The sequence below is a fragment of the Mustela nigripes genome, chromosome 12 (genome assembly GCF_022355385.1).
Source record: "Mustela nigripes isolate SB6536 chromosome 12, MUSNIG.SB6536, whole genome shotgun sequence".
Taxonomy (NCBI): domain Eukaryota; kingdom Metazoa; phylum Chordata; class Mammalia; order Carnivora; family Mustelidae; genus Mustela; species Mustela nigripes.
The window spans coordinates 132,581,986-132,607,635 of NC_081568.1; the positions used below are offsets into that span (position 1 = coordinate 132,581,986).

A 25,650-nucleotide genomic window follows, 5' to 3' on the forward strand; every position below is an offset into this window, starting at 1 on the left:
GATCACAAGTAGGCAGAGAGGCAGGCAGAGAGAGAGAGAGGAGGAAGCAGGCTCCCCGCTCAGCAGGGAGCCCGATGCGGGACTCGATCCCAGGACCCCGAGATCATGACCTGAGCCGAAGGCAGCGGCTTAACCCACTGAGCCACCCAGGTGCCCCTAGAGGTTTATTTGTAAGATGAAAGCATATGAGGACAATGGAGCCAATCTATGCGTGTTACAGCAAGGCCACCTGTAACTCCAAAACCTTGTGAAGTGGAGCAAAGAACATCAGACAACTCCCAGGTTTCTGTCTTGGGAATGCTACCTAATAAAAGATAGCAAGTGGAAGAAGTTGGGGATTTGGACAGCAAGGCAATGGACAGCACGTTCAGGAGATTTGGATTTTGAGGTGCCCATGGAATGGGGAACTAAAGACCCCAAGGGGGCAGGAAACATGCAGACGCTGGGGTGAAGGGACAGGCCATTCCTGCTGACACGGATGATTTCACCCGAGAGCAAAAAGAGACTGTTTAGGGAGACAGAATGAAGTACGTGAAGATAAAAATCACAGCCAGGATGCTTGTGAAGATGCAGGGAGAGGGGTCAGAAGGGACCAGGAGGCAATGATGTCAAAGAGGCTGGGAAAAGAGCACAAGTCTCAAGTGACCCGGAAAGGTCAAACGGGGTTTGAAAGGAGGTGACTGCCTTTCACGGTAAGAAATCTTCAGTGACTCATGAAAGGGGTAGGAATTACAAAATTAGAGATAAGGGAGAGAAGTTAATGAATTCAGAAAAGGTTTTCCTCAAAAGCAAAAGAAATGGGGGAAGAGGGAACACAGGAAATCACAGAAGATCTCTGGGGTGAGGGTGGGAAAGCAAGCATCCCACCAGGAGATGGGAATGCTTAGAGTGGAGGGGTTTTTCCCTTTTACTTTTGTTCTTTTAGTATATAGTATATATACATGGTACAAATGCCACAAGTTAACAAAATGGACACACGCTGATAACTAAAATCTCTCTCCCACCAGTGTTCCTAATCCCCTTCCCCAGAGGCAACCACTATTAGAGTTTCTTAGAGAATAGGTTCATGTTTTTAAGGTCACTGGATTACCTAAAAATATGATGCACAGGTCATTTTCCTTTAAAATAACTTTGCTTGTGATTACATTGTATCCCGATAAATGATTAAGATAAAGCGCTTTTAAGGACCGGCTGTCCCCTCCCCCCTGCCACCACCCACCTCAGTATCTGCATCCCACCTTCCGGTCCCTTCCAACAACTAAAGCACCACATGGGCCAGGACCTACTTATTATTATGACCGACAAGAAGTGGTAGCCAGGAAGGACTAGACTTGAACTAAAATTTTAGCAAGAGCATCCACAAATAAGGTGGCATTTGCGTACCCAAAAACAAATTTTCAAAAAGTTATTTAATTACATATTTCTACATATGTAGAAATTTATTTAATTACATATTCCTACATATGTAATTAAATAACATTTATCCACGTTTCTCAATATGGAGGAGAAACAAAAAGCATTCGAATCTTAAAAATAAAGTAAATCCTCTCAAACTTTTCTTGGGCTGTTTTTCATTTTACTCTTGACATAAACATCTATATTCTTTTTCTTTTCAAATAGAGCCCCAGCCACAGGATATTATATATATGCATTTTTTTTAACCACCATTACTTTATGAAAGGAGAAAAGGTATTCAAGATCCAACCAGAATTGGGTTTTCTCCAGTTTCCTTGGGTACAAATATATTAAAGGAACAAAAGAGGTTCCCACAGGCCTCCTAATTACTTCTGCCATGTGCAAATGACAAGTATGAACGCATTCTCCATTAATACAGGGCTGTAACACCAGCTGCCTGGTTTTTATCCCACTCTTAGCAGGATAATCCAAATACTTAAAGGAGGGTTAACGTAAGGAGAAAAGAAACCAGGAATTCTGAGTAAATTCCATGCATTTTTGCCACTGACAGTAACCACTGGCATGAATGAGTCTGATATGGCATCACAAAGGTCTCTCTCTCCTACTAAACCTTTTCCAAACAGACATAGACAATTAGCACCTTTCCATTCATTCTTACAAAGGTGAGTAGATACAACTCCAGAGGTACATTCCAACCTGCCGCTAAGATACTTTATCCAAGCACCCACTGCTTACTTTTGGCAAAAGCACTCAAACACCTTTATAACTTTTGTCATTTCATGCCAGAAAAAAAAGCTATGTTCTCTGACTCTCTCTCTTTCTCTCTCTCTCTCTTTTTTTTTTTTTTTAAAGTAGGCTCTATACAACAGTGTAGAATACAACGCGGGTCTTGAACTCACAACCCGCCCTGAGATCACCACCTAAGCTCAGATTAAGAGTCAGACAACTAAGCCACACAGGTTTTTTGATACAGGTTTTTGTTTTTTTTTTTAAAGATTTTATTTATTAATTTGACAGAGAGAAATCACAAGTAGACGGAGAGGCAGCCAGAGAGAGAGAGAGAGAGAGAGAGAGGGAAGCAGGCTCCCTGCTGAGCAGAGAGCCCGATGCGGGACTCGATCCCAGGACCCTGAGATCATGACCTGAGCCGAAGGCAGCGGCTTAACCCACTGAGCCACCCAGGCGCCCCTTGATACAGGTTTTTATAATGTTTTTATTTTATAAACTGAGAATTTAAATGATCTGTAACTTGGATACTGTGGGGGGGTTTCACTGCACCTTGGAGCCCTAGGTAAACTTGGCTCAAACTCCCAGTTCTATCACTTATGAGAATTCAGGACCTGTATCATATCAATGAATTCCCAACCTAACTCCCTTGCATCTCTTGGTTTAAACCTTTTCCCGTCTTTGCTGGCTGTTTCTCTTTGTAAGCTTCAGGAAATAAATCTACTTCAGCCTGACTTCTCTGAAGTGTATTGAGATCACTGGCAGGGTCCTGGAGGGGCTCACATCCACTATGAGCTCCAAAATGCACTCACCCTGGGCCCAGTTGATTCTCAACTGCTTCTCCCATGCCTGACCCTTGTTGCCACAGCCAGGCCATGCTCTACTGGTTCCTCTGTTGTTATCTTGGGAAGCAACCACAAAGAGACAGTCCTCCTTCCCCAGGTTCCCTAGAATTATGGGCTAAACATCTTCTCAATCCTACTATATGACCCACCTCCAAGGTCACAGAAGTAACCTCAGGCACACTGCACCAGGAAATATTTTTAAAAAAGATTAGTACTTCTAACAATATTAAGATGCAGTCATTACATAAAAACTGGACAGGCCCATAGCAGAGAGGTTTCTGATCACCAGTGATCACAGAGGGAGAGGAGAGAATAAAAGAGAGTGAAGATTAGAAGTCGGATGTATGGGGGAAGCGCTCAGGTCATGATCTCCAGGTCCTGGTATCGAGCCCTAAGTTGGACTCCCTCTCCCTCTACCCCCTGCTCGTGCTCTCTCTCTCTCCAATGAATAAATAAAATCTTAAAAAAAAAATAAGTCTAAAGTATGGTGGGTTTGTTTTTTAACATGTACTCTTAACAAGATTTGTATCTACCTGGAAATTTTTTAAAAAGATTTTATTTATTTATTTGACAGAAATCACAAGTAGAGAGGCAGGCAGAGAGACAGGGGGAAGCAGGCTCCCTGCTGAGCAGAGAGCCCAATGCGGGGCTCAATCCCAGGACCCTGAGATCAAGACCTGAGCTGAAGGCAGAGGTTTAACCCACTGAGCCACCCAGGCGCCCCATACCTGGCAATTGTTAACTGACCTTAGGCACTAGGGAAAGAAACAAAATCTGAATTCAGAGGGTTGATAGCCAATGACTGAAATAATTTAACTACTAATCAAGCAAAGGCAGGCAAGGGCTGGAACTGAAAATTGTGCTTTGAAAAATTATCATTATAAATGGTGAGACAGAATGACTAGGGCCTTAAAAGCTGAACTATGAGAGAAAGTGAGCACAATGTCTGTGTTAGTGACTGTCCCTGTGTTTGCCATTGCTCTCTCTTCTAGGCATCCTGAGTTCAGTAAAGAATTCACCGTGAGCCCTGTCACAAAACAAACTAACAACCTTCTTATCTGGGAAGGGCACAGAGTAAAATATCATCTCATTCTTTCAGGCTTTTTCTTTTCTTTTTTTATTTATTTAAGTAATCTCTATACCCAATGTGGGGCTTGAACTCAGAACCCCGAGATCAAGGGTCGCATGCTCTTCCAGCTGAGACAGCCAGGCGCCCCAAGCTTTATCTTTACATAGTGCTCCCTAAAGAGTCTTTCTTAACGGTGTTCGTGTCCTATAATATTGGCATCAGAGAGTGCTGTAGTCAAACAAACTGAGCAGCATGGGATTAAACACTCAGATCTATGCATTCCTTCGGATGCACTCTGGCAGTCAGTCTCCAAAAGCTGGTAAAGTAAGGTGCTTGTATTTCCCTGATCTATATGAGCAAAGGACTTCCTTTCAAGGAAGGACTCTTTAGTACTCTGGATTAGAAACTTTCACATGACACATACACCCCCCCAACACACACACATACACACACAGTTACTTTTCAAAAATTCCTTTTGAAATGCCTATAATACGGTTTGAATTAAAAATCACTGTGCATTTCAGTGGAGCAACTGGAGAATCAAATTAATTTCCATTCTTGCATATACATTTTATAATAAAAGAACAAAAACAGCAAAAATATTCAAGTACTTTTTTGTCCGCTGTGGGGGTGATATTCCAAAGCATTTACTAAATGTGAAAAACCTTTTTACCTCTTTTACAGCTGAACAGATTGATTGCTTGACGGGCAACTGCATGTAATTCTTTCTAGCCCCCAGAAACCTAAATTATAGCACTGGAAAGGATGTGTTAGATTGTGTTGCTTCTCCTCTTTCCTTTTCCTCCCAAAAATTCAGAAAGAGAAAACATGAGCCAAAATATTAGAGAATATTTGTATCATGTTTCAGTAAACTTTGAAAACTGTTACGTTGAGCTTATCCTGCTTCCTAGCAGAGAAAATGCACGGATGCAAACCCAGGCATCCAGATGGTTGGCTTTTGGTTTTGATTTACTCTATCTTTTCCTCACCTTCTCCTTAGACAAACCATAGCGTTTACTAACATACTGGCATTTCTCTCTTCTACTTGCAGATTTACTTTTTAAATTTTATTTTAATTCAGTTAATTAACATATAGAGTATTATTAGTTTCAGGGGTAGAATTTAGTGAATCATCAGTTGCATAGAACACCCAGTGCTCATTACATCAAGGGCCCTCCTTAAGGCCCATCACCCAATTATCCCATCTCCCCTCACCTCCCTTCCAGCAAATCTCAGATTGTTTCCTAGAGTTAAGAGCCTCTTATGGTCTGTCTCCCTCTCTGATTTTGTCTTACTTTATTTTTCCCTCCCTTCCCCTATGCTCCTCTGTTATGTTTCTTAAATTCCATAAGAGTGAAATCATACGAAAATTGTCTTTTACAGATTTATTTTTTTAGAGATAATCGTTATTCCCAGTTTATAACTGTTACAGATTTTTAAATTACAAATGTTATTTAAGCTTCTCAAAATGAAGGCATCTCTGGTAAGATCTACTGATACTCAATTTAAAAATGTCTTATAGCAGAATTTTAAAAATTTGTCCAAATATGTGGCCCATGTGTTTTAATTATAGAAAAAGTCAACAAACGTACCAGCAAGTGAAGCAGAGGAAAACTCATGGCCTTGGGAGACCTGTGCTCCCCTTCCTGCCTTGGCAAAAGCTACTCACCAGCAGAGATGGGTTCAGAACAAGGTGCTCCCTGAGCCCTTCCTGTGTAAAGCCTCAGTAGCTCTGGGTGGCAGGAGGCCAACACAATTCCGATTCAGAGACATAAATCAGGAGCCTATTTTAAGTCCAACTTCAGACTAGGTGCTTTCAACCTCACAACAACCCTGTAAGGGAGATTTTATCATTCTCACTTTATAGATAAAGAAATGCGGGTTAAATGTTGCTCAGTGAATTGTGCAAAGTTAGAGAAAGTGGGAGGCCTGGACCTAAACCATGCTATCCGACCCCATGGCTAGCGATCCATCTCCGAGCCTGAGAGATGCCAAGCCAAACTGTTGTGTGGCATCAGGATCTGACTATTACTAAGGGAATGCGTGTTCTCCCCCACGCACTCAGGAATGCGTGGGGGAGAACATGTCTGTAGTTCCCAGTGCACTCATATGTGGAGATGGGCATATGAAATGGCACCAAAACTTGAGCTGGAGAAGGGGATTACACTCTTACACTCTGACCACGCAACCCCATGCCTGGGAATTTACCCCGAAGATGCTCCTTCCACAACAGAAAAATACATAGGCACAACGTCACTGGAGGAAAATTTATAATTGCAAACTACTGAAAACTCCCCTAAACTGTCTAAGCAGAAGAGGGTGGTTGAGTAAACTACGGGACACATTCAAAGGAGTCCTATGTAGATGCACAAAAGAACCAGAAAGCTCTCGATGGACTGATGGAGAATTCGAGGAGGTGTTACTAGGTGAAAAGAAAGCGGAGTATAAAGACATATCACGGTGTGCTACTTTGAGGGGAGAAAGAAGGAAAAGGTCTCAAATGTGCTTATCTGCACAAACAAAGTCGAGAAGGATGAAGCATAAAACATTAAAGTTGGTTACCTACAAGGAAGGGTAGGGAAAGAGGACTGAGAGCATATGGGAAGTAGTGATCCTTCTCTGTGCCTTTTTATACAGCCTGGACCTTTACACATTAATCTTCTACATCTTCAAAAAATACATAAAATAAGTAAGAATACGAAAGGGATCTAAAGCTGAAACAATAAACCTAACCAGATCACAAATGAATGCCAAACCTCAGGAGTAAGGAAAGCAGGAAGGAAGGGCCAACCCAAGTACATTCTGAACACGGTATTTGACCATAAGCCCTCAGTCTTGGCAAGATGGTATACGTGAATGAAAGAACTGCAACTAACTGTCAGCTTTAGTGGTTTAGACAAAGCAATTCTGAAACTATCTGAGATAAATTTTAGAACTGAGCAAACAAGTGAATGTGTTCTTGTTGTTGGGAGCCAATGTTGTCTGGACATACAAAAACGAAATGAGGGAAGGCCAGAAAGAATGCTATGGGGATGGATGGAAATTGGAGATGTGGTATGAACTCATGGTTTCTATAGTGAGTATGAGCACATTCATATGCACACATATGTATATATGTATTTATATTTTTATGTATGTATACATGCCCGTGTTTATTCCTTAGCTTTGTCCATTGAAAAGGCCAAAAATCAAAGTCATTCCAGGAGCAATGACCACACCTAACACCCAGATCTTGACCCTTCCCCTCTGAACAGAACCAGGACTCACCAGAGAAATGGCTGATAACAGGGCAGACATAGGACAGATGCAAAGTAGGTTCAAGATGCACCTGAAACACCAAATTGTACCAAAAAGGAAGAAAATGACCCCAGAGAGTGATAGGGTTAGGTCAAAAGGGCACAGGAGCCAGATTAAAGGAACTCCCTCTGACCACATCTAGGACAACTTGAGCACCAAAATAGCTAGGTACAGTAATCTCCGCCCCCCCCCCCCCATGGTGGGGGAGATTAGGAATTCCATGCTGATAGGATAAATAAAAGAGAGAGAGAGTGTGACTCCCATTGACATTGGAATGCCCAGGGCTGAGTGATGAATGTGAGGGGTGTGGAAGACTAGAATATCAGCTTTTGACTAGCATCATAATAAAAGATCAGATCAGGCAAGAATCCTCAAGGAATGCTAAGCCTACAGTGAAATTTTGAAGAGGAGCAGGCTATCTGCATTGAATTAAAGTATCTCCCCATGGATTACCTATTATCTATAAAGAAGGAAAAAGAAAAACAGGGAAATGAAATCAACATCCTGACTAGGAGATCAAACTTTGTCTAACCACCAAGAGATACATGTCCCATGCCTCCAGACGCGATGTCCTAAGAAGGGCACAACCACGGATGCAGCTTTCTGGCTCAGAACACAGATCCTAAGTCCAAGCACAAGAAAACAACAGACAAACATGTGACCAGAAGTCTTCTATTTTTAAAAAGTGGGGTAGAACTGTAGTCTTCCAAAATGTAGGGTGCCCAGGTGGCTCAGTTAGTTAAGTGTCCAATTCTTGATTTCAGCTCAGGTCATGATCTCAGGGTCGTAGGATTGAACCCCGGGGTCAGGCTGGGCGTGGAGCCTGCTTAAGATCCTCTCTCTTCCTCTCCCTCTATCCCTACCGACCCTGCCCTCGAGCACATGCACCTGCTCTCTCAAAAAAAAAAAGTCGATGTCATAAAAAACAAAATGCTACAAAAATGTTTCTGATCAAAGAAGATTAACTGAATTTTATACCAGAGAGGAAAAATACTATAAAGGACATTATTAGGCTAACCAACAAAACTGCAATGCAGAAAATAGAGGATAGAAGTATTATATCAACATAAACTTGTTAAGCTGATAATTGTACTCTGGGTGTATCACAGAGCATCCCTATTCTTAGGAAATACCCACTGAGTATTTAGAGATGTATAACACATGAAAACCCTCAAATCACTCAGAAAAAAATTGTGTGTGTGTGTGTGTGTGTGTGTGTGTGTGTGTGTTGTGTGTGTGTTGTGTGTAGAGAGAGAGAGAAACAAAAAAGGAAACGCAGTTAACAGTGTGTGAATGGAAATAGGTGAATGTCCATGACTAAGTTCTTTGCAATCTTTTAATTGTGGCCACTTTTTGTAAATTTGGAATTATTTCCATACAAAAAGAATATTTTTAAATCTATAGCTGCACTTCCAACGTGAAGAAACCCCTGGCTTACGTGAGTGAGACCTCTGGAGCTCGCTGATAAACACTGACAACTCCTGGCCTCCAGGACTTCCTGTGCCCTTTTCTCAAAGAGTTCCGCCAAATACATCTAATTACTTGTAGCCAGACTTGCCAGGAACCTTTTGGGTTGACATCCTGTCACGCTGGGTAAGTTTAGGCTGAGGTTATTTTCATGATGTATTCTACATAAAAGTAATCACAGCCTCACTTCTTCCCTTCATTTATTCAACAAATGTACATGCCAACCTCGGGTGGGAAAAGGGAGCCGATCTTTCAGGCCTTAGGCCAGCCTCTGGGCCTCCTGCTGGGGACTGAACGCTTTCCCTGTTGATGAAACCAAGGTATCTGGGTATGATCCCAACCACTCCTGAGTCTTCACAAAAACATTCCATCTGCTACCCATCGGAACATTTTTACCTCCTCAGTGCCTCCCAGATCTGCCCACTTCACTCCATCCTTGTGGGGGCTGCCCTCCCATCACCTCCCCTGATCAGCATGTCTGCCTCCATGCTTACCTCCTGTGTGTGCTCCACGCAGCAGCCGCTCTCCTCATAGTGGGTAAGGCTCAGGGCTGGAGGCATCCCTCCACCTGTGCTCAAGTACCCCAGCCACCACACAGGTAAAAGAGGTCCCCTTCCACAACAGGCAAGACTGCACTATGCACTGGGACCACCCCACTGCCCTCAGGCCTTCTACCTCCACCACCAGCAGAGATGAGCAGAAGTGGAAAAGCAGTACCTACTCCCTTCAGACATCCACAGCCTCTCCACTTCATCTGCTTTGAATCCACTAGACCCCATCTTACTATGTCTCTTGATCTCTGTCACCCTGAAATGATACTCAGCAATTCCCCTAGTTTGTCCCCCCACTACTCCACCACCACCACCACCCAACTCCTGAAACCCTTCCTCTGCGCTCTCTACAATTATGGCTCTCATCTGTAAAATCCCTCTGCCCCCAAGTTTGATCTCTTACACTGCCTTTGCCCTGGTGTGCCAAGAGATGCCTGATGACACTGTCTTTACTGCAGCCCCCTGGAGCAGGAGCTCGGCTTCTTGTCCACAGTGTCCTCATGTCACCGGGCCCGAAAGTGGAGAAGACTCCTGCTTGCTCCCCAAGGCCGCTTTTAGATCACTCTCTCTTCTTCCCCCTACAACTCCCAGCTTGGGGTCTCACTGGATTCCACCAGCCATATCTCTGGTGGCTATCATCCTTGAAGTCTTCCCCTTCAAACACCAAAGCTACTGCAGTCAGGTTGCACACTCCAATACTACTCTTGTCTTAATTACTGCAAGTTTCAATATGTAAATAGAAACAATACCTCCAACACCCAGACACCTCGGTTCCCTGAACTTCCCAGTGCTGTTGTCCTCCTCCCTATCCCAACCACTCACTCCCGTGTTTGCCACCCCACAGCAGGGCTCTCAGCTTCAGTGCTATGTCCCATCCGTAGACAACATGTTCTAAAATGTGTAGCAGCACTTCCAACCTCTACCCTCTGGATGCCAGCAGCCTCTTTGCCCCGTCTGACGCTGTGACGACCAAAACTGACCCCTGATGCTGCAGGGGTGGGGGACAGGAGACGAGAAACCCTGCCCCACAACTTCCCATTTATAATAGCTGAAGCTCCTCTGTGATCTCAGTGCCCAGCCCCCAAACTTCTGACCACCACCTTCTCTCTCCAGCTTACTGCCTCCAGTTCTCCATCGCCAACAAGCATTCAACTTCTCCAACCAGGACCTCCTCCCATCAGACCTCATCCCTCTTTCACAGTTCTTGCTCTCTTCCTAACCAGGTCTCAATTCCATGACAAACCACTGGATTGGCTCACCTAATTCCCTGGCCCTTCTCTCTGTACTATTCTCTTCACAAAGCCAACTCTCCACTTGCTTCATGTCTGCACCAGCACTGCTGAACGTGCATGGAGAAAAGCAAATAAGGAGTGGGCTCATTTTAAATTTCAGGACCCTCTGTACTACCAAGTTATCATAGGATGACATCAGACCACATGTGCCTTGTCTACTCTCTCTCCAAAATTACTAAGCCTATCCTCTGCCTCCTTCAGGCTCCCACTTCTTCCTCCCCAACTTTAGCCTCAGCTGATGACCTTGATACCTCGTTCCCTCAAAACAGAAAGGAGAACAATCATAAGCAAACCACCCACCAATCCTAATCCACATTCCCATGCTCCATCTTCCTGCTTGCTAACCAGAGATGAACTGTCCTGGCCACCCTCCCAAACCAACCCCTCTATTTATACACTAGCTGTCATCCCCTGTCATCCGCTCAAGGAGTATCATTTCAGCAAGTCTCTCCCCCCGACCACGTCACCAAGTGTGGTGGATCATTCTCACCAGAGTATATATGTGTTATTATTTCTCCCAACTTAAAAAACCAAACCTCTTGACATGCTTCCCCTAATAGCCACCATCCTACCTGTTCCTCTTTGTGTCAAAAGAGCTATCTGCATTCAGAAAAATGAAATTGGACCATTGCCTTACACCACACACAAAAATAGACTCAAAATGGATGAAGGACCTCAATGTGAGAAAGGACTCCATCAAAATCCTTGAGGAGAACACAGGCAACAACCTCTTCGACCTCAACCACAGCAACATCTTCCTAAGAACATCGCCAAAGGCAAGGGAAGCAAGGGCAAAAATGAACTATTGGGATTTTATCAAGATCAAAAGCTTTTGCACAGCAAAGGAAACAGTTAACAAAACCAAAAGACAACTGACAGAATGGGAGAAGATATTTGCAAACGACATATCAGAGAAAGGGCTAGTGTCCAAAATCTATAAAGAACTTAGCAAACTCAACACCCAAAGAAAAAATAATCAAATCAAGAAATGGGCAGAGGACATGAACAGACATTTCTGCAAAGAAGACATCCAGATGGCCAACAGACACATGAAAAAGTGCTCCATATCACTCGGCATCAGGGAAATACAAATCAAAACCACAATGAGATATCACCTCACAACAGTCAGAATGGCTAAAATCAACAAGTCAGGAAATGACAGATGCTGGCGAGGATGCGGAGAAAGGGGAACCCTCCTACACTGTTGGTGGGAATGCAAGCTGGTGCAACCTCTCTGGAAAACAACATGGAGGTTCCTCAAAATGTTGAAAATAGAACTGCCCTATGACCCAGCAATAGCACTACTGGGTATTTACCCTAAAGATACAAACGTAGTGATCTAAAGGGGCACGTGCACCCGAATGTTTATAGCAGCAATGTCCACAATAGCCAAACTATGGAAAGAACCTAGATGTCCATCAACAGATGAATGGATCAAGAAGATGTGGTATATATACACAATGGAATACTATGCAGCCATCAAAAGAAATGAAATCTTGCCCTTTGCGACAATGTGGATGGAACTAGAGGGTATCATGCTTAGCGAAATAAGTCAAGCAGAGAAAGACAACTATCATATGATCTCCCTGATATGAGGAAGTGGTGATGCAACATGGGGGCTTAAGTGGGTAGGAGAAGAATAAATGAAACAAGATGGGACTAGGAGGGAGACAAACCATAAGTGACCCTTAATCTCACAAAACAAACTGAGGGTTGCTAGGGGGAGAGGGGTTGGGAGAAGCGGGGTGGGATTATGGACATTGGGGAGGGTATGTGCTTTGGTGAGTGCTGTGAAGTGTGTAAACCGGGCGATTCACAGACCTGTACCCCTGGGGATAAAAATATATGTTTATAAAAAATAAAAAAATTTTTTAAAAATTAAAAAAAAAAAGCTATCTGCATTTACCCTCTCCAGTTCCACTCCTCTGGTTACCTCTTTTGCTTTTTTCTTAATTAATATGCATGGAGGAGGGTGTTCCCTAATAATGGACTTAGCTCAGGAGTCTCCATTTTCTTCTTTCTTTAAAGATTTTAGTTGTTTGACAGAGAGAAAGAAAGAGGGAGTACACACAAGCAGCAGGAGTGGCAGGCAGAGGAAGAAGCAGACTCACCGCTGACCAAAGAGCCCAAGACAGGACTCCTAGGATACTGACCTGAGCCCAAGGCAGACACTTAACCCACTGAGCCACCTAGGCAACCTTTGTTGCATACGAGTACTATAGTAAAGAATTCATGTCCCTTGTGATTCTCCAGGTGCAGAGGCCTAAGAGTGACCTAATGAGATAAAGCTCACTCTTCAATCCAGTGAAAATGGTCTCATTGGTGACCTCATACATTCCTAAACTCAGCAGTCAGTTCTCTCTGATTTGACAAATCAGCATCATTTGACATAACATGTGATTTTTAGTTGGCACAATGGGATACAATTAGTATTCATCCTACCCACTGGTTATTGCTTCTCAGCCTGGTTTTCTGGTTCTTCCTCTTCTTATCTGTATTCATTCTCCTAATGACCTCATATACTCATGGCTCTGAATACCAGGATATGTCAATGATTATTAGATCTCACTATCCTGCCCAGACTTCGATCCTAAACTCTGGACTCATAGAGCCCACTTCTTAAATGTCTCTACTTAGATGTCTAACAGATATCTCAAATGCAACATGTTAAACATGGGTCCCAAGATACTCCTCCCCAAACCTGCTCTACTCAAAGCCTTCCTCTCCCTACTAGATGGCAGCTCCATTCCTCTTGCCTTTCAGGCCAAACACCTTTAAGTCACAAGGACTCCTCTCTCTCATACCTCCCAACATCCATTAAACCATGTAGCTAAATCCAGAATCCAACAGTTTCTTAGCACTTGAAATGTTGCTACCCTGGTCTCAGCCACTATCCTCTCTTGTCAGGATTTTTAATTTGTATTTGTTGGCTTATTATTTTTTAAGATTTTAAGTAACCCCTATCCCCAACGTGGGGCTCAAACTCACAACCTTGAGATCAAGAGTTGCCTGATATGGGGCACCTGAGATTGAGTGGATTGAGCCTCTGCCTTCGGCTCAGGTCATGATCTCAGGGTCCTGGGATAGAGCCCGGCATCGGGCTCTCTGCTCAGCAGGGAGCCTGCTTCCCCCTTCTTTCTCTCTCTGCCTCTCTACTTGGAATCTGTCAAATAAATAAATAAAATCTTAAAAAAAAAAAAAAAAAAAAAAGAGAGAGTTGCCTGATTTACTAACTGAGCCAGCCAGGTGCCCCTCATCTGCATTTCTTAAATAAGCATTACTCAGTGAGTGAACAGGTGACAATGTTCACTCTCAAGCAATTCAGTGTAAAGCAACCATTTGGTAACAGACTTTTAAAAATTTAAACCCCTCATAATAAACATATATTCCTTAAACCAAGAGCTGATACGTAAGTGGTGGAATAGTGATATTTTCATTAAAATCAGAAACCAAAGATGCTTTATATTACTAAATCACTTAACACTTTTCTATAAGTTATGACCAACACCAGAAGAGATGAAACATAACATAAATGGGAAAATAAATTATTTTCCCTTGCAAATGATATAATTATATACCTACAAAAATTCATGCAAATCAAATTAAGAACTCTTGGCTAGCACACAAGAGTTCAGCAAACACAGCCAGATTTGAGATCAACAATTCCACAGCTTTCAATCTACCAGCAGAATATGGTTGTAAGATACAACAGAAGGAAAAAACTGAACCACAAAATTAAGAAAAAAAAGTTCAAACCCATAAAACTAAAACACATTACCAAACACTGTGCAGGCACATATCATTAATAAAAGGAGAAATGCTGATGATATGATATTAAATATAAAACCTGTGTACAGAACCGCACAAGGGATGAAATGTATTCATATGTCTAAAAATGTACATATATTATACATGTGCTAACAGGGCAAAATCTGAAAGGGATTGCACCAAAATAATAATCATTACCTTTGAGTTTTAGTAAGTAATTTTCATTTTCTTCATAGTATATTTCTCAGATTTTCTAAAATCGTCATCAAAGACCTTTATATTAAAAGTCTTTATTTTCTGGGAGGTATTACTGAAGTCACAGTACCTATTTTGAAGTTTAAATAATCCATAAAAGTATTTATAATAATTAGCTGCTGAACCTGTCAGTGGAATAAATGTTTACAAAATCAGTTCTTAGTTGCGGACAATTATCTTTTGCTCTCTCAAAAATGAATCAATGGAAAAAAAAAATCAATCACCGAACTCATTAAGGTTATATCTGACAAAGAGGAGATCCCCCTTGTGGATGCAAAGGAAGAGATACACAGTACATACTAGTATACTCTGTGTATTTTTTAAGATATGCTGGTGTGTTTTGTTGGACACAGTTACTATTTTTTTTTTTTTTTGGACACAGTTACTATTAAAAAATGAAGTTGGACAGTGTTAGGGGCATAGCATGACACCAGGAAAAATCTTTTATCTGTAGTCCACTGCTGTTCTTTTGGAAACCGAATCTCTGAATTTGGCCCCTAACAGCACTGAGCATACTGAGTTAAGTCTCTTTGACTGGACCAGCGGAGCAGAAAACCAGAATAAGCATTTCAACCATTTTTCAAACTGACTATGATTACTGGTCCAGGTGATAGGTTTCAGGGGGCTTTTATATTTAATCTATGATTACAGTTAGGTCTCCATAATAATCAACTTAATACTACCATTAAATCATTACCATGTAAATCATTGCCTCACAGAGAGATACCCTGGTGGAGAAAGAAGACAGACTGCAAAACAAGAACATTCACAAAATGGAATGCTTTGGTTAGAATAATGTCTTATTTAAAAAAAAAAAAAAAAAGAATCCCTTTGATTCAAGCCTGAGTTCAGCATCTTGCAAGAGACTGATGACACCAGGCTAACGACCCAGAAGACACTGTGTCTCAGAACAGAGCCTGGATGGCTCAGTCAGTTAAGCATCTGCCTTTGAGTCAGTTATGATCCCAGGGTCCTGGGACCAAGTCCAGCATCTGGCTCCCTACTCACCATGGAGTCTGCTTCTCCCTCTGTCCCTTCCCCTACTCATGCTCGCTCTCTCTCTCTCTCTCTCTTTCTCTCTCTCAAATAAATAAAATCTTCTAAAAAAAAAAAAGTCACATGAAAAATACCAATTTTGTTGTTTTGTTTTCTCCTAATAATGAAAAATCTAAGAAGTTAAAAAACCAGTTATCTGCAACTTTACCAAGTTATTTATCCTGAGGCAGAGGACATTTTAAGGCTCACTAATGATAACATAAAAGTAGCTGAAACAAACAAACAAAGGTAGCTGAACCAAAGACCTCACTCACAAAAATAACAGGTATAAGAGGGAAAATGACTGTAAGTAAGAGTAATGCTTCCATGAAAAGACTTATATTATTATAATATTTCTATTAAAAACACAGAACAGTATTTTCAACATATTGAGCAGACTGACTCCTTGCATTAAGTCATGTGAAACCAGTGGCAGGACAGGGAGAAAACCATATAGCTCTACTATATCTAATTAGCTGTTCTACTTTGGGGATGATTTTTAATTCAATCTTATAGACCATCCTTAAAGATTGATGCCTCTAATCAGAAGTTGAAAAAAACTACAGACTGTTTCAAACTAGTATGAGGTGTTTGGACTATCACTTCTTTAAAAATCTGGAATTTCCCCCCCGGACAAGTTAAAAATCATTTCAAAATCCAATTTTAATGTTAGCAATAAATGGCAGTCTGTCACAGTTCAGGGAGGGATCATTGTATTGTTTTTCTAGAAAAATCAGGTTTTCTGGTTGGACAGTACATAATCTCATCTGTCAGTTCACTGATGGTTCCACAGGCAGCGTGTGAGTGCTTGCTGCGTGGCTCACCGCTGTTCCTTTCCCGCATCTCCACATGTAGATGCGGAAGCACACGCTTCACTCATCTCATTTTTACAACAGACATCTCATCAGAAAGTCATTCAACGCCATTCACTCAGGTTTTTGGTCTTCATAAAGTCACTACCAAAGACACAGAGGATGGATTCTCATAGATCCTATTTTCAATTTATCCCATAAATACAAATTAGAATAACAGCACTTCAAGGGAGCATTGTTTTCAAAGATAGCTTAAAAGGACGTTTTCCCATCCTTGCCTTTTGGGACATGGTTTCCTAAAAGCCACCTGTCAAGGCATGAAGGCACCTCTAGGCTCCAACAAATACTGTGCCTGTTACCCAAACAATCCTGGAGGACACTGTCAAGTTGTAGGGAGAAGGTCAATATTTTTGCTTTACACAGTCCTTTGGAGCCTCCAGAATTTCCCCTCCAGTTTATCTACCATACCCAAGTAGGGAGAAATCAGAAGTGTGACTCCCTACAGGTCGTTTAATTTACTTTGGGACAAAATTAGGACACACTTTATCCTATATGCAGCCCACACCCTTCTGAGGATATGAATCCTACCTTCATAGATAGTACTTTTAAGCAAATTACTCTAATAATGATAATCACCAACTATTCTCTCTTGTGCCCTAGAAAGTTGTTTTTTTTTTTCCTCTCTTTGCTAAAACTAAAATGACATTTCTCCATAACCAACTCATTCATTTCTACTCACTTCCCTTTCCCTTCCTTGAGAAGAAGTTGTGCACGTGTGTCAATTAACCTGGTTCCATGCGGCTGCAGCTGGAGAAATACAGCATTTTTTCCTTCACGTCTTTTAAGTTATCCATGAACAGACAAGACTTCCCACCTCAGTTAAGCTGAGCACTCAACAATAACTTACATCTTTTCCCAGCACTCTGAGTTCAAACTGTGTCTCCTTGAAGTGAACCTTTGTAATCCGTGGCCTAAAAAAACAAAGCAGATGGTGGTAGTGGTGCAGTTTGTAAGAATTAATCTTTCAGCAATTCAGAGAAGTTTCCAGTAGAAAAAGACTGGCTCATCACAGCTCCTTTACAGACTGCTACAGTAACTGCTAAGAGTTCCCTACTGGTCATTTGCTCTGGACACCTCCAAAAACAAAATTCCATTCTCATTCTCCTGTGCTTCTCTAGGAGATGCAGACCAGCTTGGAATCCCCAGGCCCTTGGCCAGTACTGCCTTCCCAGATGCAGCGTAGGGCAATAGGCACCCAGTCTTTCTCAACGCCTCCCCTATTTAGAATTAGAAATCAGAGGAGTCCTAGCCCCACAGATCTCTAGCACAGAGTGAAATGGATAGGAAACCCCACTATACCCGATTTACATGGATAAGAGAGTCCAGAATCACAGCACCTAAAATTTACAAAGAAAATACATACTAAGATGCACTGGGAGAAAACTTATACCCAGTTTCACTTATTTATTTACCAACCACTGGAAACATACCTGTTCTCTTTTCACTGACAAAGCAGCCCCATAAGTCAAGCATGTACAGTGTACAATTTTAATACCATCTCTGTCCTCAAGTTATACTTACCAGAAATACTTCCCTACTTGCTTTTTATTCTTGTAGACAACAACACCAACTGGAGTTAATCCTAAGAAATACTCAGATTTGTTTTCTCCCTGCAAAAACAAACATAAACCTCTAACTATGAATTTATTCATGTCAAAGCCCTTTGTCAAACTGTAGTTGGCCATAACAGACAAGGTATGTTGCATTAACACTGGGTCCAGTCTTTCAAAAACATCAGCTTAGAAAGCTAGCTAAGCTATGATGATAGTACTAGTTTTTTTTCTTTTTTCCAGGTTTTTACTGAAGTTTTCTTAGTGTATTAAGGTCATCCAGAGAACCTGATTCCCAATCAGACCCCTGATCAACTCAGCCCACACCCTGTCTACAATGCTATTCACCTCTGGCTGCACTGAACTGGAATCAGCTATGCAGCTTAATATGCTGGAGCTTGGGGGCGCCTGGGTGGCTCAGTGGATCAAGACCCTGCCTTCGGCTCAGGTCATGATCTCAGGGTCCTGGAATCAAGCCCCGCATCAGGCTCTCTGCTCAGAAAGGAGCCTGCTTCCCACCCCACCCCCTGCCTGCCTCTCTGCCTACTTGTGATCTCTCTCTCTCTGTCAAAAAAATAAATAAAACTTAAAAAAAAAAAAAATGCTGAAGCTTGGGTGCTACCAAAACCAGTTAAATCACAATCTATAATGAAGGCGCCCAGGTATCAAAAACACAATACTCCAGGTGATTCATAGCCAAGGACCACGGACCACTGGCTTCTATCAAGAGTTCCTTCCCAAGGGCTCATCTTGATCTTATTCTCAGATGAAGATAATGATGAAGGCTAGTTTACCACCACCCTTCTCCAGAAAGTTCAGGTAGATGCCTTCAGGCACACATCTGAACTCTCTGACGTTTCTATCATGCTTCTTCCTACTTCTGCTTGTGACTTTAAGACCACTCAAAAAAGTTAAACATACCATCTTTTCTGGTAAAGACTGAAGCCCCCTTAATTTCCAGGCAATGATAAATCATAATAAAGAAAATGAGTTTCTGAAACAAAAAAGTCACAAACAGAATGGGTATGAAGGACAGGCACATGTATGAATTTTATTTCTACTGTAGAGGAAAATAATAGCCTGCAAAGTCACATTCCCAAGGAATGTAAGACAACTAATACGTTTTGGGAGAATACCAGCTGTTGCATATTTTCGGTTCTAAAAATTCAATCTTAAAGGAATGTATGGAAGATTCTAGTGAACCCAGTTCATTTGCTATAAATTCCTACCATCCACAAAAGTGTGTGAATTAGGATAAACATTACAAAAATGCAGAAGCATTTTGCAGAAGATTCTCTCTTTACACATTTCCTATAAAATAGATGCCTTGAAAAACTAAAAGCCTGAGAAGATTAATGTGGCTAGAAGGAAAATAGTAACTATTCCATAAGGTTTTAGAGATGTTCCCAAATGACAGGAATATAGAGCATTTAATGATGTAATGAGATCAAACGCTAAAATATCCACGAACTACTAATTCCCCCAAAACATGTAACTTTTATTGCCATACTAAGAGTATGCCCAGGGATGCTTCTTACCCTTTACAAATAATGAGATGACTTTTTTGTTTCAGGAAACTCTGATGTGCAAAAGACAGACTGAGAAATGAATGTATAAATGAGTTATTTGCATTATGGTAAGTTTTATCAGGGCTCCTTAAAAATTACATTCTATAATTTTTTCTTATTTTTTTATTTTTTATTTTTTTAGAAGATTTTATTTGTTTATTTGACAAACAGAGATCACAAGTAGGCAGAGAGAGAGAGAGAGAGGAGGAAGCAGGCTCCCTGCTGAGCAGAGAGCCCGATGTGGGGCTCGATCCCAGGACCCTGGGATCATGACCTGAGCCAAAGGCAGAGGCTTTAACCCACTGAGCCACCCAGGCGCCCTACATTCTATAATTTAATTGACATTGTCTATACATCATCTCGAGCAACTCTTTTTGGGTAAAGAATAAGGCACCTGGCTTGTTCTCTCAGATCGTCAAATTTGACTATTGCTAATTAAACTCTTAAAAAATGAAAGGCAGGGGCGCCTGGGTGGCTCAGTGGGTTAAAGCCTCTGCCTTAAGCTCAGGTCACGATCCCCAGAGTCCTGGGATCGAGCCCTGCATCGGGCTCTTTGCTCAGCAGGGAGCCTGCCTCCCCTTCTTTCTGTGCCTGGCTCTCTGCCTAATTGTGATTTCTGTCTGTCAAATAAATAAATAAAATCTTTTATAAAATAAAATAAAATAAAATAAAATGAAAGGCAGTGACACTTCAACCTCACTGGCAAAGAATGATCAATTGAGAGAAGTGACATCAAGGTTAAGACATGGATCCAGAACACTCAACACAGACTCAGTTTAACTGTTCACTGATTATATTCGGCAAGTTTTTATCCGCGGATAAAGAAAATCTGCGAAAATCTTTCTATTACTGCAGTGGCAATAACCATACTAGGAAGCACCCCTACTGTTTAAGAACCTGTACATCCCACACACAACCACCGACAGCCACACCTGTACCAGTGCCCAAAGCCTACTTTTCTGGAATGTGATTTCATGAATGTTTTTCAGCCATAAAATCTATTTTTGGAAGATCCTCCTGTTCTCTGTCTAATACAATCAATTACAGACCAATTTTAAATGGTTTTGACGTTTAGCTAAGCCCTATGGAGCTTTTATCCAGATTGTGTTTTCAAGCCCAGTTAATTGTTTTCTACACATGGAAACATAATCACAGACTTTTAAGCAAAACTCATTAGGGTTGAATCCATGCAAGAGATTCTTTGTGTTCGAAAAACACAGATGAAAAAGTATCATCTGCTTGCTAAACAACGGGACTGCAGCTTTCCTCTGGGAGTTTTAGTGACTTTTTAGGAAAAATGTCATCAGCTTAAAATATCTTGTGTTAATTAAATGTTACTCACATAGACAGGATGGAGGTCAACGCCATACATCTCCAGGGATTTGGCAGTCCTCAAGTAATTCAGCTCTGCTTCAGAAGGAGCCTGACCCCTACACAGCATAAAAACAAAAAGCCTTACTTTACTAATAGGTACTGCACTTGTAGGGAATGTAAGCCGTCTTCACTCTATTCACTGGAAATATAAATAATTCTTCATGCTAATGCAAACTTAAGTCTTTGTATTTCAAGAAGTCCCTTGCCTTCATGGTGACAAAACGTTACACTCTGAGGTGATACTTGTATTAAGTTAATTTCATTTACCAAACCTGTTTTTGCTCAGTATAGCCAATCCCAGTGTCCCAGCATATATTTAAAATTCCATTTCAGAAACCCCCCAAAGAGACTGAGAATAGAAGCACTTGAATTAAGAAGTACATCCTTTACAAAGAATAAAATGTCTGAACACACCAGCAGTTCTCCATCAGGAGAAGAAGGAGTAAGAGTTGTAGTGGGTAGGGAGAAGAGAACAGGCTCCCCTACACCTTGCTGGGGTCTCAAGAGGACATATGTAGTTTAAAAATATGTTAGTATTTATCAATAATAAAAATACTTAACCATTTTCTTACTACAAAGTATAGAAATCATCCCAAAGTCTTCATTGGTGATAATGTACTTAAACGGTATTCATGCCTAACAAGTGTGAGCATCTCCCAGGGTTCTCCACAGATAAGTGGAACTGTGCATGTATACATGTTGTGCGTATGTGTGTAACAGAGAAAGACAGAGTTTTTTTTATTTGTTAACAAAAGAAGCTATGAATTTTTTTTTAATTACTTAATCCTGCTTTGCTGCATCCCATGTTTCTGCCATGGTACCCTGGAAAACCCAGCCATACACCATAATTTTGAAATCTATGAAGAATGTTCATTACAAATTAGACACAAGAAAGCTACCAAATCTTGATCAAGCTTTATTCTCTGTAACATAATAGTCACACTGTCAACACCATTACATTAAGTACACAAGGCTCCTTGATAATTTCAGAAATACAACTGTACTCTCAAACTCCCAGAATTAGTATTCTCAGAATGTGCCAAACACATTGCCCTTCATAATGTTATAACCGGCACTCTCTTAGCATCCACTTCAGGAAAACCTTAAAATTGAAGGGCTCTATAATCAGCCTGGAGAGCATTCGGGTGCACGCTTACACAAGACAGAAAGCCTGGTTTCTCTGACTGCAATTCAGCAATTGACTTCTGCTGCTACTCACTGAAACAGATCCTTTAGGCAAACATTTTTTGTTGATCAGATTAATTCTACATTTTTTTCCTTAATTATAATAGATCTGAAACTAAGCAAATTCAAGAGGGAATGTTACATAAGAGGCAATAAAGCAAAGTTAATCATTATAGAGGATTTAACCAAAATAACTGTAATTAAATTATAACTTCAATGCTGTAGGCCATTAATTGAAAATCCTACTAGGGGAGTGTGTATATTCTCAGAAGTGCATGTGGTGTTAATATAACACCCATCCAAGGCTCCACACTGGTATCATTGTGATTTCCACATTCACTGCTATAGACTGAATAGGACTTTGCTTATAACTGTGAAGAATTTGCATATTTAAAACAGACCAAATCCCTGAATACATTAAGGTCTCTGTGGTTATAAAATATATTTATAGCTGGAAGAATAAATTTCACAAGGTGCTGGTGACTGAAAAAATAGAAAACTGCAAAATACAATATATACAGAATGATTTCATTTATGTAAAATAATACATACAAGAATCTATACAAAATAAATTTTCTCTATGGGAACTTATGCATAGAAAGGGGTCTGAAAGGCCATTCATCAAAAATATGTCGACTTTAGGCACTGGGATTTATTCTCTCCTTTCCATTTTTTAAATTGTTTGGGTTTTCTACGAGCATTTTAGTGTTATAAGCAGAAAAAAAAAAAAACTTAAAAGAAAAATACTAGAATTTTCACGGCACAGGTGAAGATTTTATCATTCTAGGAACTTTTCTGAAGGCTGCCAACAGCGTAAGATGACAGCTGATGAAGGATGCAACATAAGACATGATTTTTTTTTCTAGCTTTGAGATGTAACTGACATACAACATTGTGTAATTTTCAGGTATACAATGTGTTTATTCAATACACTTCTGTACTGTAAGATGACTACCACCACAGGGTTAGCTAACACCTTCACTCTGTCACATAATTACCATTTCTTTCCTGTGGTGAGATCATTTAAGGTCGACTTTCTTAACGACTCTCCAGTATATTGATGGTCCTTGAGGGCATTACCCTAAGTGCAATAAGAGAGAGAGAGGGGCACTTGGGTGGCTCAGTGGGTTAAAGCCTCTGCCTTCGGCTCAGGTCATGATCCCAGGATCCTGGGATCAAGCCCCGCACTGGGCTCTCTGCTCAACAGGGAGCCTGCTTCCTCCTCTCTCTCTGCCTGCCTCTCTGCCTACTTGTGATCTCTGTCTGTTAAATAAATTAATTAATTAAAAAAAAAGAAGACAGAGAGAGAGAAACACTAGGGGGAGGGGGAATCTAAAACACTGAGGGGGAATCTAAAAAAGCCAACCTCATAGAAAAAGAGATGTAGAAAGGTGGTTACCAGGGACTGGGGGTGGAGGAAATAGAGAGATGTTGGTCTAAGAGTATAAACTTTAATACGATGAAGTTTGGGGAATCTCATGGATAGCATATTGATTATAGCCAATAAAAAGGGACCCTTATGGCTAATAATACATTCTATGTTTATTAAAAAAATTAAAAATTTTTTTTTAAAAAGGGACACTTACATTAAAGTTTTATGAATCCTTTCTATGGCTTCTTCGAGTTCCTCCTTCTGATCAGGAACAAACCGGTACTCTGACACATAGCCTGCAGTATGCGTATATGGGTCGTAATCTCCAAGCTCAGCTACAAAAGAAATTACATTTTTTTCCATTTTAGAAAAATAATCCTAAAAATATTTCAAAATATCCCTATCATGCCGAAAACATTTTCTTCAAATGTCTTGTTAATAAATTCATACATAACTAATTTTAGTAAAAAACAACTCTGATTAGCATATATAAAGTGTATTATAAAATATAAGTTCTATATTTCTATAAGTTCTATAATCTTTCTGAAAGATTACAATTATTATTTTCATTTCTATTATCTTTACCAGACTATATGAGATAACAATGTTGTTAACAGAATTTAGAGTACATATATTAGAAATGCTAGAGGCAAAAACAACCAGGATGCCCCAAATGGAAATTTAACACAATGTTGTACATTGGTTTACACAAAAAAAAGGCAAAATGAAACCAGAAAGCTCATTATATTACATTTAATGAGATTTTCCTCCCTATGTTAATCCACCTTCCAAGCCCAACCCAATTCATCTATGTGACATTTTTCCTAGGACATTTTTTCTAGACTATTCCTGATCTCCAAGTGCTACAAAGGCAAGGAATACACTGTCTCATTGTCCCCATACCTAGCTTGATTCTTAGAAAGGGCTCAGTATTTCCACTTAGAAATTGAAAACATCCTCAGCCTCCAAAATGACAATGCAACCTGGAGTTGCCCCACGTGGCTGCCATATTGATGCCAAAAGATGAGGCACAACCAGGGCGACACCCTGAGCTGGTGTTGTCATCTGACCACAGGGAGTCTTCACAGCAGTTGCCCGAGAACAATATGATCTCTGAGACAATCACAGTTTGGGGGATCAACAAACTAGGTGGGATGTAGAATGGAAGGGATTTTCAGATTCCGCTTCATCAAGAATCAATGCCATTCCTGTGACTAAAACTCTGAAGTGACCTATTACAAAGGATACATAACTGGCTTTATTTTTACCTCTTCTGAAAGGACACGGATTAAAACCTGAATTCTGACTAAAATTTTGTTTAGGAAAATGCCATTTTCTAAGAAGAATTTTAGTACATAAACTTGCTTAAAAAGAAAAATTCATATTTTTTCTCGGTTGGCTGCAATGGAACCTACATTGGATGGCATAAGCTCCCAGCTGAGCAGCAATGTTGACAGGGCAAGGCAGCCGGCCCTGAAGGACGTCTTGCTTCACCTGCAAGAAAAACTGATACCTACAAGAGAAATGGAAAAAAGAGATTCATGGTATCTTATACCACCTAGGCTCTGATAATCACGGCAACAACCAATGTAATGAAAATAAAGCCACTTCTGTTCTGTGGTGAGGAGACTGTTGAGTCAACAGGACCTCTTTAAACACACTCTACATAAGCAATACAGGATCGTGGCCAAAAAGCGCAGGCTCTTAAGGTAGACTGGCTGGCCTGCATCCCAGCTCTGGTACTCACCTGGGCAGCTGCTGACCCTCTCCAACAGCACATCTCCTCACCTGCAGAACTCTCCTCATAAGGTTAATGTGGAGGTTACACAGAAGCTATTCTCAAGATGCTCATTATTGCACTGCCACACCTACTATGACCCAGCCTTACTGAGAGAAACAAATTGTAAGGACCTAACGCTCTATAATGTGTTACCTACAGGGTCTAAACTCATGGATTACAGGACAAAAAGTTATTATAGTGCAATTCCATCAATTCTTATGCCCATTA

At 40.9% G+C, this 25,650-nt stretch overlaps 1 protein-coding gene across 1 annotated transcript in view; it reads right to left on the reverse strand.

The window, feature by feature from the left end:
- Positions 1–25,650, reverse strand: part of EPB41L4A (erythrocyte membrane protein band 4.1 like 4A) — a 257,332-nt gene that overhangs the window by 82,543 nt on the left and 149,139 nt on the right. The window contains exons 6-10 of the mRNA XM_059418364.1: positions 25,058–25,155; positions 23,857–23,977; positions 21,054–21,141; positions 18,115–18,203; positions 17,441–17,504 (exon numbers count right to left, since the gene is read on the reverse strand). Coding sequence (XP_059274347.1) covers positions 17,441–17,504; positions 18,115–18,203; positions 21,054–21,141; positions 23,857–23,977; positions 25,058–25,155 — 460 coding nt within the window. The remainder of the gene's footprint in view (positions 1–17,440; positions 17,505–18,114; positions 18,204–21,053; positions 21,142–23,856; positions 23,978–25,057; positions 25,156–25,650) is intronic.